The sequence below is a fragment of the Leptosomus discolor genome, chromosome 1 (assembly GCF_034619465.1).
Source record: "Leptosomus discolor isolate bLepDis1 chromosome 1, bLepDis1.hap2, whole genome shotgun sequence".
Classification (NCBI taxonomy): Eukaryota; Metazoa; Chordata; class Aves; order Leptosomiformes; family Leptosomidae; genus Leptosomus; species Leptosomus discolor.
The window spans coordinates 59,339,697-59,356,379 of NC_141391.1; the positions used below are offsets into that span (position 1 = coordinate 59,339,697).

The 16,683-nt window shown below is 42.3% G+C and overlaps 1 protein-coding gene across 2 annotated transcripts in view; it reads left to right on the forward strand.

Annotated features, from left to right (window-relative positions):
- FARP1 (FERM, ARH/RhoGEF and pleckstrin domain protein 1) overlaps positions 1–11,703 on the forward strand; it is a 169,188-nt gene extending 157,485 nt beyond the window's left edge. For both annotated transcript variants that reach the window (XM_086482045.1, XM_086482046.1), the window contains exons 19-26: positions 2,225–2,293; positions 4,273–4,362; positions 5,483–5,565; positions 5,935–6,047; positions 6,524–6,687; positions 9,176–9,283; positions 10,356–10,507; positions 11,622–11,703. In XM_086482045.1, coding sequence (XP_086338171.1) covers positions 2,225–2,293; positions 4,273–4,362; positions 5,483–5,565; positions 5,935–6,047; positions 6,524–6,687; positions 9,176–9,283; positions 10,356–10,507; positions 11,622–11,703 — 861 coding nt within the window. The remainder of the gene's footprint in view (positions 1–2,224; positions 2,294–4,272; positions 4,363–5,482; positions 5,566–5,934; positions 6,048–6,523; positions 6,688–9,175; positions 9,284–10,355; positions 10,508–11,621) is intronic.
- The last annotated feature ends 4,980 nt before the right edge of the window (positions 11,704–16,683 follow it).

Below are 16,683 nucleotides of genomic sequence, written 5' to 3' on the forward strand. Positions count from 1 at the left end.
CAGAGGCTTATTTCAGAATAAACAAGCCTCAGTGTAGTATTTGTAGCCTTTTTTACTTTTCTAGGTGCACATATCTGTGCCTGCAAACTTGAGAGTTGTCTGTTGTTGAAGTAATTTCCTCCCCAATCCCCCTGACTTTTGTGTGTAATCCACAAAAACAGTACTTGTGGCAACTGAAATGCCAGGGAAAATACATCCCTAGCCTGTTCTCGCCCCTTCTGCATTTGTGGAAAACAGCTTGGAAAAAAAGATGAGTTTTGCATTGAACTGCAGATACAGCAGCACGTGAATTTGCCCTGCAGTCTGGCCGTCCAGCCCTGACGCGCTCCTGCTGGATGGCCGGACCAGCGCTCGGAGAGAACCACGGCCTGGGCTCTGCTTGCCGTGACGTATTGTTCATGTCTAGTGCCACAGCAGGGTCGTGGCAGAGAGGCTGCTTGCTGAGGTCTAGTTCAGTTAAGGATTCAAACATTTAGAAAAAGGGGTTTGAAGCTGATGTGCCGTTGGGAAGGCAGTGCCGAGCACAGGTATTTCTGGATTTGTGGCTGTTCTCCGCTCCCTCGCTTTTGCCTCTTCCCCCTCTCCCAAGCAGCTGCCGTGGTTCATGCCTCCTTCCAGTGATCCACAGACCAGTCACTTCCTTGGCAAACCCCTCAGGACATTTCACAGCCCATGCATCTCTCTTATCACATGAAATCAGATGCTGTCATCGGGTGTTTCTGCTACCCTTTTCTATTTAAAGACCGAGCAGTCTTCCTGTCCTAGGAAGTTCAAGAAGGCGGCAGACGGGGGGCAGAGGTTGTTTGCCTGCCAAGGCAAAAAGCATTGGCCACTATGCTCTGGCATGTGCCCAAGGTGTTGGTGCTTCCAGCTCTTTGGCTGCTCCTCTGGCTCTGACTGAAGTCCCTGCCCCAGTGCAGGCCAGGCTGGGAGGCAAATGCCACTGTCACCCGTGGCTGAACTCCTTGTCCCAGAGGAGAAGTCTCATGTGAGGCCAGTGATTTCAGCTGTCTTAAAGGAGGCTGTAGGTAACCACCCTCTTCATGTTGTCCCAGACTGGGATCTCTGCTGCCACCAAGCTGGTTCCTACCTTGGGCTTTAAAACACGCCGTGGTCGGTTGTCCTTGCAGATTGCAACGACCTGCAGCTCTCGATTGCTGTGTTCGCACAGCGCTTGCCGTGGTGGTGCTAAACCTGCTAATGACTATTAGGTGGTACCGTATAAATAGTAATTATGATTAATATTCTTTGGTGGCCAACAACAGCTTCCAGTGGCCTCTCTGGTAACATGAGCCTGCCATGATACAGGGATAACCACCTTCAGCCACTTTTTCTACCCCTTAGCCCTTAACGCAGTGCAGGTTAGGGGGACCGTACGCCTCAGCAACCCTAAGGTGACTGGAGTGTCTTTCTGAACAGATTAATCTTGGACAACCAGTGATTCTGATGCTTTATATTCCTTTTACATGAACAATTATGAGCAGAATGACCTTAGAAAGACTGTAATAAATAACGGTAAACCTCTTGACAGAAGCTGGAGGGAGTGACTGGAAAAATTATATTTTCAGATAAATGCAAGGGTGAGTTACGGTATAATTCACAGTAAGCCCAGGAAATCCAGCATTTTGAAAGTTCAGATGTGCTACTTTTCCTATAGTTCCATGTCTAAACAGTTTATTCTTAAACAGTTTGATCTGAATTAATGTACTGTATCACATGACATGGATGGTACGAGGATAACTCACGCTGCCAGATGAATTTCCTTTTTTTTTTTTCTGCTGCTGATGGTGATGTTGATTTGTGTAGCTGATTTTACATCTCAGGGAAGAGCTGTGTATGCCATATGCACAACAGAAGCTTACTAGTGTCTAGCCAATAACATACAGGCCAACTTATCATTAGTTTTTACATTATTTGTACCATGAAAAATACTCATTCAAAACTGATGGAAGAGGAAGCCATCTGAAGGAGTCAATGTGAGGTAAAGAAACTTTTGCTTAGCTGAACTTTCTTAAAATGAATGAAAGACAATTAGGATTTGGATTGGAAAGACATTGTCCTATAAATAATATTTTTAACGTATTTAATAAAGAAAATAGAAAGTCTTGGTGACTGATAGTCAAGTCAGTCCTATGACCAAGTAGTCATATTTATGTTGCATAATAAAAAAATGGTCATAATTTTTGCAGAAGATACATATTTGGTTTGTATTTGTTTCCCACAGGAGTTCATTAGACTGGGCAGTCTTAGTAAGTTGTCTGGAAAAGGTTTACAGCAACGGATGTTCTTTCTGGTAAGCAAGAAGACAATTTTTCTTTATATAATGAAATGTAAATATAGGCAACTATTAGACGTACTGTTAGACTCAAATTGTGAATGACAGTAAGTATTTTTAAACAGACTTATTTAAGTTAACATAATACACCACCTATGTAGCTGGTTGTTACGAACTTATGTTGCTGTACAAACCCAGTATTCTCTTTGTAACTGCTTCTTACAAAGATAAAACTATTTATTTTTATATGACACTGTGAAAATAATGATAAATTAATACTTTCTAGCACATTGTCTTAAATAAGAGCAGAGTCATCATAAAATTAAAAGTGGCACCAAGGTTAGTGGTCATGTCCAGAAAATAAGATAAAGAGTAACTCCTGGTTATATGAACGATAATCCACACAATGCTCTGAGGATGCATCACAGAACCAGGTTTCTCCACAAACCATCCAGTTCCAGCCCACGAGTGCCCAGCATGTTGATGGACCTGCCTTTGCCTGGAGATGCATTTTGTAGCTCTTGCACTAGGAAAGGTTATCTCCTCCCACCATCACTCGCAGCATTTTCAGGTTACACAGTGATCCCACTCGGTCTCTGATCCACAAGAGCCAACCAGATGGTTCCTCCTCTCTCTTCTTCCCAGCCAGCTGACTTGCTCCCACCCTGCTGCTGCTGAGCCCGTGGTGCCAAGGCACTGGGATGCCCAGCAGAGTGCATAGATTTTCTGGGCCACTGTTAACAGGGCAAAACATTAAAGAACCATTGCAGTGTGGCAGGAAAATACTTCCTTGGCTTCTTGTATGCAAAAGGTGAAGCCTGTGGGTGTGTAGAAAAGCTTGTGAGTGTGCTAGGTTTTACAAAACGTTTCACATTTAATCTTTCAAATGAGCCAAAGATGTAACCACGAAATCTGCCTGGGTGGGATTATCCTCTGCCTTTAAAGGCACTAAAGAGGAAGCCTAATAAATATGGTGTGTATTTTCTTGCACACCACAATTCTTGTTACCAGATGATGCCTTGATATCGTACCTGTATGAAAAATTAAGAAGTTAAGACTAGACTCTCAAGTCAGTTGCTCGCACTGTCAAAGAAGTCTTTGGTCTGTCTCAAGCACCAGAATCTTTTTGGAGGTAAAATCTGGCGTCAGTATTCTGGGACTCCTAATACATGTGTAATCATTGGCAAAATTCAGTCCCCCTCTAGTGGCTGATCCACGTAGTTTTGTGAATTATTGGATTGTGGACCTCCGTGGCGAGAGCTCTGTTTCACACCACAGAGTATCATTTTCTCGATTCAACTGTCTGGTTTGAGAAAAATATCCTTTGACCCACCCAGGTGGCACACTGAAAACATGCTATTCATTTCATGGCAACAGATCGCAGGTGGTCATTTGGCTTGCTTTCAACAACTGCTGTTACGTGGAGAAAGCTCTATAAATGGAGATACTCAGTCTCTTCACCTTGATACTTCTAACCTAAAGCCATCTGCCTTAAAACAGGTCCCTCAGCTTCCTTGTGAATATGAGGAGTAATAGATAGCCAGTTACTTTGTAAGAGTTCAGTTGGACACACCTCGCTTGGGCTTGCTTGCTTATCTTTTCAGACAAATCAGAAGAAAATACTGGTGTAACACACTGATCTCCTGTAGATTCAAAGAGCAGCAGAGTGTGAAATGTAGTACTTGGTTTCACTGCTGTTGTGGCTTGTTAGTTCTGACCCAGAAATCACAAAGGGAATATTAGAAGGCATCAGAAGATATCCAGTGGAAAATTGTGGCAACATGCCTGAGACTAGCTGGGAGGGAAGGCAGGGAAAATAGCAGGTGCTAATACTAGGTACTGGAGTATTGCGGAAGCTGATATTTCGGATTCATGCATTGGGACTGCCATATAGTCAGCCAGTACTGGCTAGCTTTCCTGTATTTACCATTCTGATTTTTTTTTCTACATACATACATGCCAACATCATTCTAATAATGCTTATTCTTGCTTTTTAGTTTAACGATATCTTGTTGTACACAAGTAGAGGCCTGACAGCATCAAATCAGTTTAAAGTCCACGGACACCTTCCACTGTATGCCATGACAGTAAGTATTGTGAGAACTTAAAGGATTCATGCTTAAATGGCCATCTGTGGTCCCATCTTAATGGCTTGATGAATTTCTGCTGGACTGAAAGCAGCAGCAAAGGGCCGCTCTCCGATTCAGAGGAGCTGTGGTTACCTTCTGCAGCGCCTGCTGGGGCTGTGTTGGGTTCGGCATGTGTTCATGCAGCCTTGTACACAAAGGTGATTATATAGCAAAAGTCGGGGGGAAAAAGGCATTGTTGGGGGTGGCTTCCTCATGATGCAAACTCCTTGTGAGATGGGTTCTTTGTTTTTTTAAACCGTAACTTTATCCGTGATTCTTACAAGTAGTTGATCACCAATTGCTTATAGACACACTGTGCAAGGCGAGTAAACATTAGTGACAATCTCGTTTCTATAGAAAAACCCATCTCCGAATGCTTTCAGCTCTGTATCTTAAAGCCAAAGTACTGGGAAACTGACAGCGATATGTCATTTGGAGCACTTGGTGCAACTCGTCTGGAAAACAGCCAATTTGAGCCAATAGCACCTAGTTACCTCTTCTTGTATGATGTCAAACATATTTTTGCTAGTTTCAAAATGCTTTCATTCCCCACATTATTTTCATTGGAACTTCTTCTGGGTTTTTATCTATTCCGTACCGGTTTCCTGAGAATTCAGCTAGGTAATCACTACCACAGTAACTGAATTTCTCTGAACACCTGCAAGGCTTCAAGTTTTATCTAGTGTTTCTAGGAATCCACTCAATTATTGATGTCCCTTTGTTCACAATAGAACTGTGTTATGCTGCGGTGTCCAGAGCGCTCCCAGCCTTTAACGTATCCTTTTGTATGATGAATCACTCTTCTGATAAAAATACCACTATTGTCCTTTCGGGTTTTTTTGAAGCAAAGCGGACAAAGCCGTGCTTTTGGTTTAAAAGGTTATCGCAGAACTTACTCACTGGTTGTGCACCTTGCAAGCCACCATTTCTTTCTCAGTACCTAGCTCGAAATTGTTATTTGTGGACTTTTCTTGTAGTTTTCTTTTCTCCAATGGTAAGAGCTCGTTCAGTTCACTGTTTCACCTTAAGGAATATGAAATTCCTGCAATTTGACTGCGTTTGGGCTTTTATCTCTCAGATAGAAGAAAGTGAAGAGGAGTGGGGGGTTCCTCATTGTCTAACACTACGAGGTCAACACCAGTCCATCGTTGTTGCTGCAAGGTAATTCAGTGGAGCCAACATACACGTGTAAACTCTGTTTCTCTGCAGCTTTCACAGTGGGACAGATAGAAAAACAGAGAGGCGTCATTTTGTTTGGATTTGCTCCTAAAACAATTTCAAAGGTATATTCTTCTGTGAAAGCCACTTGTAAAAATAAAAAAGGCAGAGGGGGACACGACAGGGGACACACAAAATAGAGTGGCAGTTGTACAAGTCGGAACCAAAACTAGGTTATTAGGAAAAAAAACGTGGCATCTTCTGTGTGCATTTATTTATTTCAATGAAAAGTAAGCTCAGGTTGTGATGATTTCTTAAGAGTTTACTTTCAGCCTGTATGAAAGTGAATAAAACATGAATTTTCATTTTTAGTACCCGCACCGAAATGGACAAATGGACTGAGGACATTCAGATGGCAATAGACCTGGCAGAGAAAAGCAGCGGCCCTGCTCCAGAGTTACTGGCTAGCAGCCCACCTGACAATAGTAAGTAAATGCTCGAGTAGGTTTTACTCACTTCGGTCAGTACCATTGGTGATTGCTTCTGAGCAAAGTGGTGACAACTGCTGGCCGCAGGTCAAACTGATAGCTGATGAATATACATATATTTATATATGTGCTATTTTAATGTTCTTGTTGATGTTAGCAGAAAGTTTCACTGAATAGAGAAATGACTTAAGCGTAACGATTGCAGGAACTATTTAACTGGATTGGGGCAGTGCCTGTCCTTGGAAGGCGTTAAAAGCACCAACAAAGCACGGTAGTTAGTCTTTGATTCTAAGACTTGCAGAAACACGTGAAAAAAAAAAAAAAACCTACTTCGTATCTGCACAAAATTATTTCTAAAAGTGTGTTTTAAAACGAGTTCACAATATTGTGGACAGAATTGATTTGTTTAATTTTTCCAATTATATATGTTGTTGCATAGAGGAAGAAAGATGCTTTTTCCCTGCATTTCATAGAGTCTCCTGATGAAACTACTGTAGACCAGGAATCTGAGGACGACCTCAGTGCATCCCGCACCTCACTCGAACGTCAGTCACCACACCGTGGCAACACTACGGTGCACGTCTGCTGGCACAGAAATACCAGTGTTTCAATGATCGACTTTAGTATTGCTGTGGAGGTATCTGCCGCAGAACGATCTGAACTGCAGCTCCAGACTCACTCTTGAATGACAATTTCCTTTTTGCTCCTCCTTAATAAGTGCACTATTCTGTTGTCTCCTTCTGGGGAAGTTTCAGGCACACCTATTAAGCTGACTCTCGTATCCTCAAATGATGGCATAAACCATCAGTCAAGAAACACGTATCCGCTCCCTTAGTGCATCTCTGTAAAATCAGTTAGAGCAGTAATTTTTGTAGAAGTAACTGTCCAAAAAAAATGCTGATGCCCTTGAAAATTTCAAGCAGGTCAACCTGTCTTAATGCTTTCAGTTACAGAGGCATTAAGTCATTGCTTGAGCTGAAAGGATATTGTCTTTAGCTGCTGCAGCCAGAGTTTTAATTACGTGTATTACTAACGTCCTTTCTTTACCTAGCCATCTTTTCTGGAACCTTGTCTCATTGCTCAGTCTCATCTGCTTTTTCTTTATTTGCGTTTTCCACCTCAGTGTAAAAATCCTTTCCCCCTCCCCCCGCCCCGATCACAGCTAAGCCAGTTTGATACACATTCCTTAATTCTGTACTCGACAGATGAGGCGCAGACATTGACTTTTCAAAGATTAAAAGGAAAGAGACTCCTCGTTCAGCATAGGTTTTAGGATGAGGTGGTGAGCCTGCTTAGGTGTTCTTCTTTCACCCGAGAGAGTCTCCAGGGAGCTCTGAGTACTTGATCGCAGTCTTCATCAAATGGAAATTTATGCTCAGTGAAAATGGTGAAAGGAACCTTAAAGCCGAGTCGACTTGCATTCACGAAGCAGCCCTCGGACATCAGGCCACCCTCGTTCTAGAGAAGATGTACCGATGCAGAACACAGAGGAGCAAGGACAGGCTGTATTCATAGTTTGTGTAACTGCCTCTGGTTTTAAACAGATGGTGAGTTTGTTGCTGAAATGTGACAAAGAAAATTATTCTGTACTAGAAAGCACCAACTGTAAAGCCTCATTTCGATTCCATGCAGGTCGATTTTCTGCTCTTTATACCCTCATATCCTGCAAGGGAGGAATAGTTCAGCATGGAACAAGGTCTCATATTTTTTCCTAAAGCAGAGAGCTTATTATAAGTAGATATAAAATTTAAACCAGTGACTAAGGGTTAAAACACTTAGTTAACCAAATCTTTTGGTCTGAGATCAGTGCTCATTGTTCCTTGTTTTTTGTTCCTCCCCCTGCCTCAAATCAATGCGAATAAAGCAGCGAAGACCAAACACACCCTGGAGACATATCGTGAATGCTCTGTGAAAACATCTTCAGCTCCACTGCTGTTCCATGCGTGGCAGGTTACGCTCATGCTCACATCATTCTGTTGGTGGCTCTCACTTCAGCATTATCGTTTATTTTCTTTGTGTCTTTCCCTCCTTTCTGTCTCTCTCATGGTAGAAGATCCTCTCTCTGTCAGTGACTGTACTTCCCTACCTGCTGGACTGATCAGTGATCAGCGGCCTGTTTCCATTTCATATGTCTGCTGGTACCGAATGCAAAGCCTGTCCTTTTATGATATCCTCCAGAGTAATGAGGTAACAGAAAATTAAGGAGTACACCTGTAACTTAGGGCAAGGAGGCAGCAGTCCAGATACCAGAGAATGGGATGATTTAAAGCAAAGGCTTTAATGTATATCCAAGTATATGGTGAAAACAGACTATTTTCAAGAATATTTCATTTGTAGTAGATACATCAGGACCACCAGACTTTGACTATTAAGCTTTACGGATTAAGTAAGTGATTAGCTTCTGCATTGTATAATGAGAATGATGTAAACGGCCATTTTGATCTAGGTCAGAGCCCTGGCAAGGAATGGGAAGTAATTAATAATTCACTAAGAACGCCCCTTCATTGGCAAGGCACAATGATGCTGGACTTTACATCATCACTATGTGAAGAGTAGTTTCTTCTGTCAGCCATTAAATACTTGTACTTGGTTACAGCTTCCTCCTTTTTGTTAAAACATCCAAAATCTGGCTAAGAATAAGGTTAACGGTCCTTGCTTTTGAAATCTTTGAAAAGTTACCGTGTGAACTCACTGGGTACTGAGAGCTCAATCTCTGTCTGCAATTCTAAAGTATGTCATAACTTTTCTTTACATCGCAAATTCACGTCAGACTTTGTTTCCATTATTCTATTTAAGTATCATTTGAAAAGAACAAAGACAGACTAGGATAACAAGACTGATGTTTAGTAATGTATTACTGAAAGCCACCTCAATTAGGGGGAAAAAAAAAAGCGTATTAGCTTGAAGGTTTTGGAAGTACCCAGCCACAAATAAAAAAATATATTACATTAAGTACTACTTCGTAGTAGAAAAATGCAAAAGAAAAATAGGTCCATTCAGCCAAAACATTTTCACACACAACAAGGTCACACGCAACCAGATAAAAGCAGATAACTTTTTTCTTACAATAATTAAACTGCGGGTACCTTCCACTGCTTTATTTGGCTACTTTTGATCTGTTTCAGAACCAGCTGTCTGGAAATCTCCTAAGAAAATTCAAAAACAGCAACGGGTGGCAGAAGCTTTGGGTGGTGTTCACCAACTTCTGCATGTTCTTCTATAAATCGCACCAGGTAACAGACTGCACAAGCGCGTGTGGCTGGAGAAGACCTTGTGGTTTTCCAAAGCAGTAGCAGAGAGAAGGGCAGACATCGGTCACGGGTGCCGTGCTGGAGGCGAGAGAAGCAGGTGCAGTGGTCACGGCTGCACAGCCTTTGCTGCTGCTGGAGCACGGAGCAGAGCCTGTTGTCAGTCTGCTCGCCTGTCAAGCGAAGGGCGCGTGCTTGTTTCCTGAAACTTTCCACGGTCACAGTATATGTCATCCCTGAAAGTACAAGAGATGTCGCTACGGCTCAGAAATTGTGGTGCGAGTTTAAGCAAGAGTTTTCTCTTGTACAATTTCTGAGATTATTACAATTAAAAACTTAACAGTGACGTACACGCTTTGTTTACCATTACTGATGCTTAAGTCAAACAAGAGAGAACAGCGGCCAGTGATTAACCCACCCGAGCAAACATCTCACTGCAGAAGTAGGGGCTTTCCTGTCTAGAATCTGTTGGACTTTTGAATCTCTGTGTTCAAGCAGGGCATAAGAACAAAATAATTCCAGTTGCTATGTTGTGCTTTCACTGCTAGAGAAATCCTTAACGACAGAGTTTCTGCACTTAAAAAAAAAAAATAATAAAAGAATGAATTATAGGCTATTCTGCACAAAATGATTTGTTCCTACACAGCAGACTAAGTAAAAAGACGTAAGCAATGAGTACTGCAGGGTGGCCGTTACATTTCTAAAGGAGTAGGTGTTTGCAAGCTTAGGATGGACACGGATGGCGCTCTGCCGATGCCAAACGATGGAGCTTTATGTTCATCAGTTTGGAGGCAGTGAAAGCCCAAGATTTCCAACAATGTTCTTATGAGGAAATGCTGCAGCAGATCCTTATGAGAAGGGTCTACAAAGATGGGCACGCTGAAACTCCCAGACAGTTAACTTCATTGCAGTTGTGTAAAGCTGCTGGTTTTTTCCACCCACACGTGGAAACACGATGATGACCTTTCAATGAGTGTGTATCTAGTTTCTGTTTTACTTGGGCTCTCTTTACTGAAGGGCATTTGGTCTCACAGCATTCTCCATCTTTTCTTCTCAGGACAATCATCCTTTAGCCAGCCTTCCTTTACTGGGATATTCACTTACCATTCCTTCTGAATCTGAAAACATTCACAAAGATTATGTGTTCAAGCTACATTTCAAATCCCACGTGTACTACTTCAGGGCTGAAAGTGAATACACGTTTGAAAGGTAAGTCGATCTTCTGTGAGAGGGAATTTTGTAAATTCCAGGAGTGTTTTCTGAACAAGGTTAATAGAGGCAAAGTTTAGTAAATTGGTTCAGTAATACAGGCAAGTAGTTCAGCACAAGTAGAGCAAGAACCCTTTGAAATTTTAAAAGACGTTTTAACCCTGATAATGGTAGAATCAAGGGGTTGGTTTTGATAATGTGGTTGCTGTAATAGCAATCACTACAAAACCTGGAATTACCCAGTCAAAATTGATCGGGCTGACTGGACGGGGAGCTTTATGTCTCAGCCTTCAGGAAGCACGTAAACAGATCACAGGACTTTTCAGTAGCTCTTCAGAATAACTTCACTCCCTCTGATACAACTGGATGGAAAACCCACCCCTGAAATAAATTCTCGTTTTTCACAGAAGCGGTTGTTCCTGCTGTGTATTTATGCTACTTCAGCATGGAATTTTTACACCTCCCACTGAATTTCAGATACACGGGGAGCCAGGAAACAGGCACTGCTCCTCCTAAATTGTTGTCTGAGGTTGTTCATACTGGGAACTAATTCAGCTCTTTTATATGAAGCATTAACACATCAAAAATCTTGATGTCCTCTCTTATTGAAGAAAGCTATTATTAAGTTTTAGCCATACGAGTCTTAAAACTATAAAGAAAGTGAATTGTGGGAAAGAGGTGATGAAATAATGAGAATAGGAAAACAGACAAAAGCCCTTTCTCAGTTCTAGGAAAAATAAGTAGGAACTGCAGCTAAATTACCTTTTTTCACTCTCGAATTAAGAGCGGTCGGTCTCAACCGCTCATCACTTGCACCGTCCAGGAAAAAAAAAAAAAAAAAGAGATTTGGTGTCTGCAGAACAAGTAAACCCACTACGTTCCTGAATTTTGCGTCGCGTTCCCGCCATTTATCCTCTCTAAACCTCCTTCCATATATGCATTTGGCGGTCGTTTGGATCTCGAGCCTCTTGCCTTTGGGTAGACTTAGGAGTAGAGTGGCCAGCAAGATGCTCCTGTAGGCACTGAAAATGCAGCTGCCCAGCTGATAACACAGGCTGTATCTTTCAAGAAGTCTTTCCTTAGGAATCGACCGTTCTGTTGTGTCTCCTCACAGATGGATGGAAGTGATCCGAAGTGCCACCAGCTCTGCCTCACGCACCCAAGCTCTGAGTCATAAAGAGCCTCACGCCTATTGACGGCTGAACAAGCTACCGTGTTGATTGTCCAGCAGCTGCTGATTTTCTAGAGGACATTTGAAACTCTTTTCTCCCTCCAAGTTTAGTAAAACTTATGATTTGGTAAAAGAAAAGAAAAAAAAAAAAGTATGGTTTTGCAGAAAGTTTCACAATTCCTCAGCAAAACTGTTTAAGTTCTCCATATGTTCAGACTACCTTACCATCGTCCCAGTGGCTGCGTTCGTTTCATGTCTTGTATTTTGTCATTCTGTGCTGTTTTTAGCTTGTGCCAGTATTAAAATATTGTCCTTATTAGAGTGCCAAATGCCAAAAGATATTTTGTTGCCTCAAAGATTGCACCTAAAAAAAAAAAAAACTGACTTCACAATCTGAACTTTCTCCTCTGAGGCAAACACTATTTCTTATCTTTTCATTAAAATATGTTATTTTTTTTTTACCATGTTAATCTGTAGACTGCTGGATTTTTAAATGTAGATGGACTTTCACAGTATAGAATATAATTATATATACAGCAAGCAGTCTAACAGGAATGAGGTAACTTTCAGATTCCATTTTTTTTTCCCAGTCTTTCTACATTTAATCAGCAAGGAATTACTTATTTTCTGTCTTTAACAAGGAAACAGTTTACAGCTCGCTCTCATTTCCCTTTGGGGTTACAAATCCATGTGGTATAAATAAAGTATAGGGTTCTTATCTAACCATTTTCTTGGTGCAAGTTGACCAAATTGTTCATCTGTTGGCTTTGAAAAGTGAATACTACTTGCCAGATGAAAAGGTTTTAAAATAATCCAGTGCAATATTATTTGGGCTGTAATGTACTGTGAATGGTATGTACAAGAAGAAATTAAAGGCTGTGGTGACGTTCTGCTGTTTGTTTTACGAACTTGAAAGAAAACCTGTACGCTCTGAGAACCGCAGCTACTTGTGATTAAGTAAGTCGCAGACTGTTTCGGTAACGAGCACGGACGAAATTGCTCCAAGCTGGGGGTACTACTGAAGCCCCAGGTTTCCATCCTGCCTGCTCCTCATCCGACATTCTTGTTGGAATTTCAGTCTCTCCTTCTCCCTGCCCCTGCTCACCCTACAGAGAGCGGCAGGTACAACCAGGAGCGGAAATGCCCATTGCATATACCCGGCTTTAACGTGAGCTAGCACCGTATTTTGGATAAGCTGTTGGCCCACTCAGAAGGTTGGCAGCACTAAGTCTACCCTGCTTAGATGCTTTTCCTTGTTTTAAGAAACGCTTCATCACGAGGGTGACATAAAACTTCCGTTAACAGAAGTCTGACGTGCTGGAAACACATCTGTCACTGTTACAGGCCTTTGAGGGAGATGGTGTTAGGCAGAGGGGCCTGAGCCGAGCAGCGTTGGCAAATGAGGCTGGGACAATTCTCCCCCACCCCTTTTCCTTCGTCTGGCTCTTCACTTTGTTAATGGCTTACCTGTGTGCGATGTATAAAGTGGCTTACAGCTGTGCTCACCCCAAAAGGGAATAAAACACCTCACAATACTATCAATCACATCTGCCTGTTTCAAGACAGTAAAGCCTTTCTGTTCCCACCCCCAAACAAAGATACATGCGTGTCTCCTCCCAAGAAGAGGACGGGCTCCTAAGCCCTTAGGACAAGCAGCTGTCCCGGTGGCCAAATCCAGGCCACCCTGGATTTCCAAAGGGAAACAAGGATTTCAGCATACTTCCTTCCTTCAGCTGTATGGAAACCTTCAAACCCCTGGGCAGGTAACTTGTTGCAGTTGCTCTTTTCCTTACCCATTTCCCCTGACTATCAGTACAGATGTAATAATCACACCTACCCTACAGCATCACCGCTATCTATTTATGATGACACGATGAAGGACAAACTTAGAAAGTAGGTAGAAGAATCTGAAGACCTTTTCCCTGTTGCAGGTCCCACTGGCTTGTCCGTTCCAAGCCCATGACCCTGCTCTGTTGGGCCAAAGCCAACCTGACAACCTCAGTGAACCAGTAACGTACAGGAACTACTGTGCTTCAAGACTGACCAGGAATGTGACCTATGATCCATATAGTGATGAAAAGGGGAAATAACACGGCATAGATTAACTAACAACACCTCGGCAGCAGCCTATGGGCCTGGAAAAGCAGAACCAAAGCAGCGACAGCACATAATGTTACGACAAAGCACAGTAAAGGGATGCAGACCATATTCCCCCTCCCCCCAAATTATTACTGAGCTATAAAATAGCTACAAAGCCCTACAAGCTGGGGCCCTGCATCTGTCCTTTACAATTGTTACCTGTAACAGTGAAAGGATTTTTTTTTTTTTTAATGGAATTTATAGAGGGTCATGCCCTTAAGTCAGTCAGCTGAAATGGAATTTTATTTTAGATCACTGGGGCTTGTTGGCTGCAATCTTCATTATCTGCTGCAGTAGTTTACTCTGAGCCCTCAAACGAAAGGTTTTTATTTACATTCCTGAAATCAGAGAACACTTTTCCCAGGTATGTTTCATTTTCATACAAAGTAGGTTTAGAAAGTAATTTTTCTGTAACTTCTAAAGCAAAGATCAAGATCCAGGTCTATTTATCATGGCAGCAGAGACCTAGCTAGGCTGGGGGTGCAACTTCAGAGTATCCACCTGATTTGTCATTTTCACCTTTTTGTATATTTTTATTTTTGAGGTTTAAAATAAGATTTTTTTTTTTCCTTCTTTACCGGTGTGATTTATTTTTTTTTTCCAAAATGGAACCAGTTGACCTGCTGTCATTGGTCAGCATTTTTCTAGTTCTTTATTCCCAAGGTTAACCGAAAATTGAAATAATGGTAAGACAATAAGAGCGACTGTCTTGACAGTCGTATCTTACAATCAGTTGCAGTTTATGTGTGTGAATAAAACTCACAGCTACTAGAACGCTGCAATACGCAACCCCTTGTTTTTCACCCCGATGCACATCACGCTGCTGTCCAGCTAATGCAGCGATGCGTGGAGAGGCGGCGTGTCACGGTGTGCCAGGCTTGCAGCCATGACCCAGTACACCACTCCCGTGTCTCACTAGTGGCAGAGCTTCAAACTGGGCACTCTGAGATGTTTCCTCTCATTGCTGTTATTACCCACCATGAATAATCAGTTTCCAGCATCAAATAATGAAAAAATAAAAGCAAAACGGGAACGTTAACTGCCATCAGAGGTTGCACCACGCACAACGGGATCAGCAAAGCCTGGACTCCTGTGGATTTTTTTCCACAAGACTAAGCATCACCGTCATTTCTCTGCTGTCTCACGTAACTTTCCTTAAGATGTATTAACATACCTACCTCAGGCTTACCTATTTTCACAAAATTTTCATTAGACACTGTTGAGACCTCAATGGCTTTGTAAATTCCGCCGAAACCAACCAAAAATGACAAGACAGAAGGACAAGTGAGCAGGTAGGGAAACACATGCTGTGACTGCAGAGAGCTTGATAAATGTCTCTGACTAGAGAAAAGAGGTCTTGCAAGAAAAACTTGTTTCAGAGACAAAACCAGGTGCAATATCCCACCATTCCATCAGCCAAGACCAAGCAGAGAAACAAGCAGGACCTGAAAAGCCTGATTTTGACCTTTTTTTTTTTTTTTTTTTTTTTTTTTTTACACAGGACCAATTATGTGGGCTCCCTCAGGAACACGACCATCCAGCATCATCACGGGTGTGCAGATACACAACTCTAGTTCCCAGCGCATGCAGACATCCCCCCCTCTCCCCCAGGGACACAGAAAAGTTGGTAGAGAAGAAAAAAAGAAAAAAAAAAAAAAAAAGGGTGATGTGGCACATGTACGTTTTTTAACAGGAGAAAATAGCGATGAAATGCAATTACAGGAGCGCAGCTGCCGCAGCGCTTGCCGCCGGTTACGTGGGGAATTAAGGATGCGCTGGCTGGGGTTAAGCTAATGCGGCTGGATGTGAGCGCGTCCCCAGTTTCACTGGGCTGGCAGCATGAGGAATGCAAGGCGGGTTTTAAATCGTTGCCATCTGTAAACTGGCACATTGGCTTACCACAGGGCACACTGACACAGAACTGCACGTACGTAACCAAAACAAACACGACACTAGCAATCACTTGTTTGTATAGATTAAAACAAAACAACAACAAAAAAAAAACCCAAAACAAAAAGCTTAATCAAGAACGGAACTTCCCCCATGGTTAGGCCAGCTGTGAGATACAAGCTTACTAAATTGCCCAACAGAAAAAAGTATTCTCAGTCTTCCCACTCAGAGGGTGGTGCTTGAGTTTAAACAAGAGTTTTCTCTTGCACAAAGTCTAAGATTATTACAATTAAACTTTCTGCTTACTGTTACTGACACGTGGGCAGTAACTGAGCTAGAAACCCGCAAGAGCATCCCCTCCTGGGAGGAGACCCACCCCCCCCGAATCTCACCTTACTGACCACTCAGATGGCAAAATTTCATTAAACTTTTCCTTCTTTATTTCTAGGTCGTGTAGGTTACAAGGAGTTTTATTATGTTGGTGTAGAGTGACAAAAGTAAAGTTTAAATACACGGTTATAAACAGGCAGCAATATTACAGAAAACAAGATACACACTTTAATTGTCCTCTGTAACCAAGCTATGAAAGAAGGCAGAAAACCATGACATACAACTTGCCTACTGCATGTGCTCGGTGCAACCACTAGCACAGCTGCAAAACACAGCTAAAAAGAGCAAGCTCGCGGATTTGTGCTGTACTTTTAAGCTCCTCCCCAGCAACCTACAAAAACAATTTGCAGCTGTACCGATCCCTGCATTATACCTGTGCTTATGAGCACTTCTGATCATCTCCCAGGGGTGACGTTTTTGAAGGCAAAAGTATGTTTCCTTAAAAGTAAAACCATTACAAACTGGTACCACATCATTGTTTAAAAAAAAAAAAAATAATAATACGGACCACCACGTAACATGGTGAGAGCTAAACGAGACGCTCCCCACGCAGAGCACAAGCGCAGGCAGGTGAAGGCGTTACGGC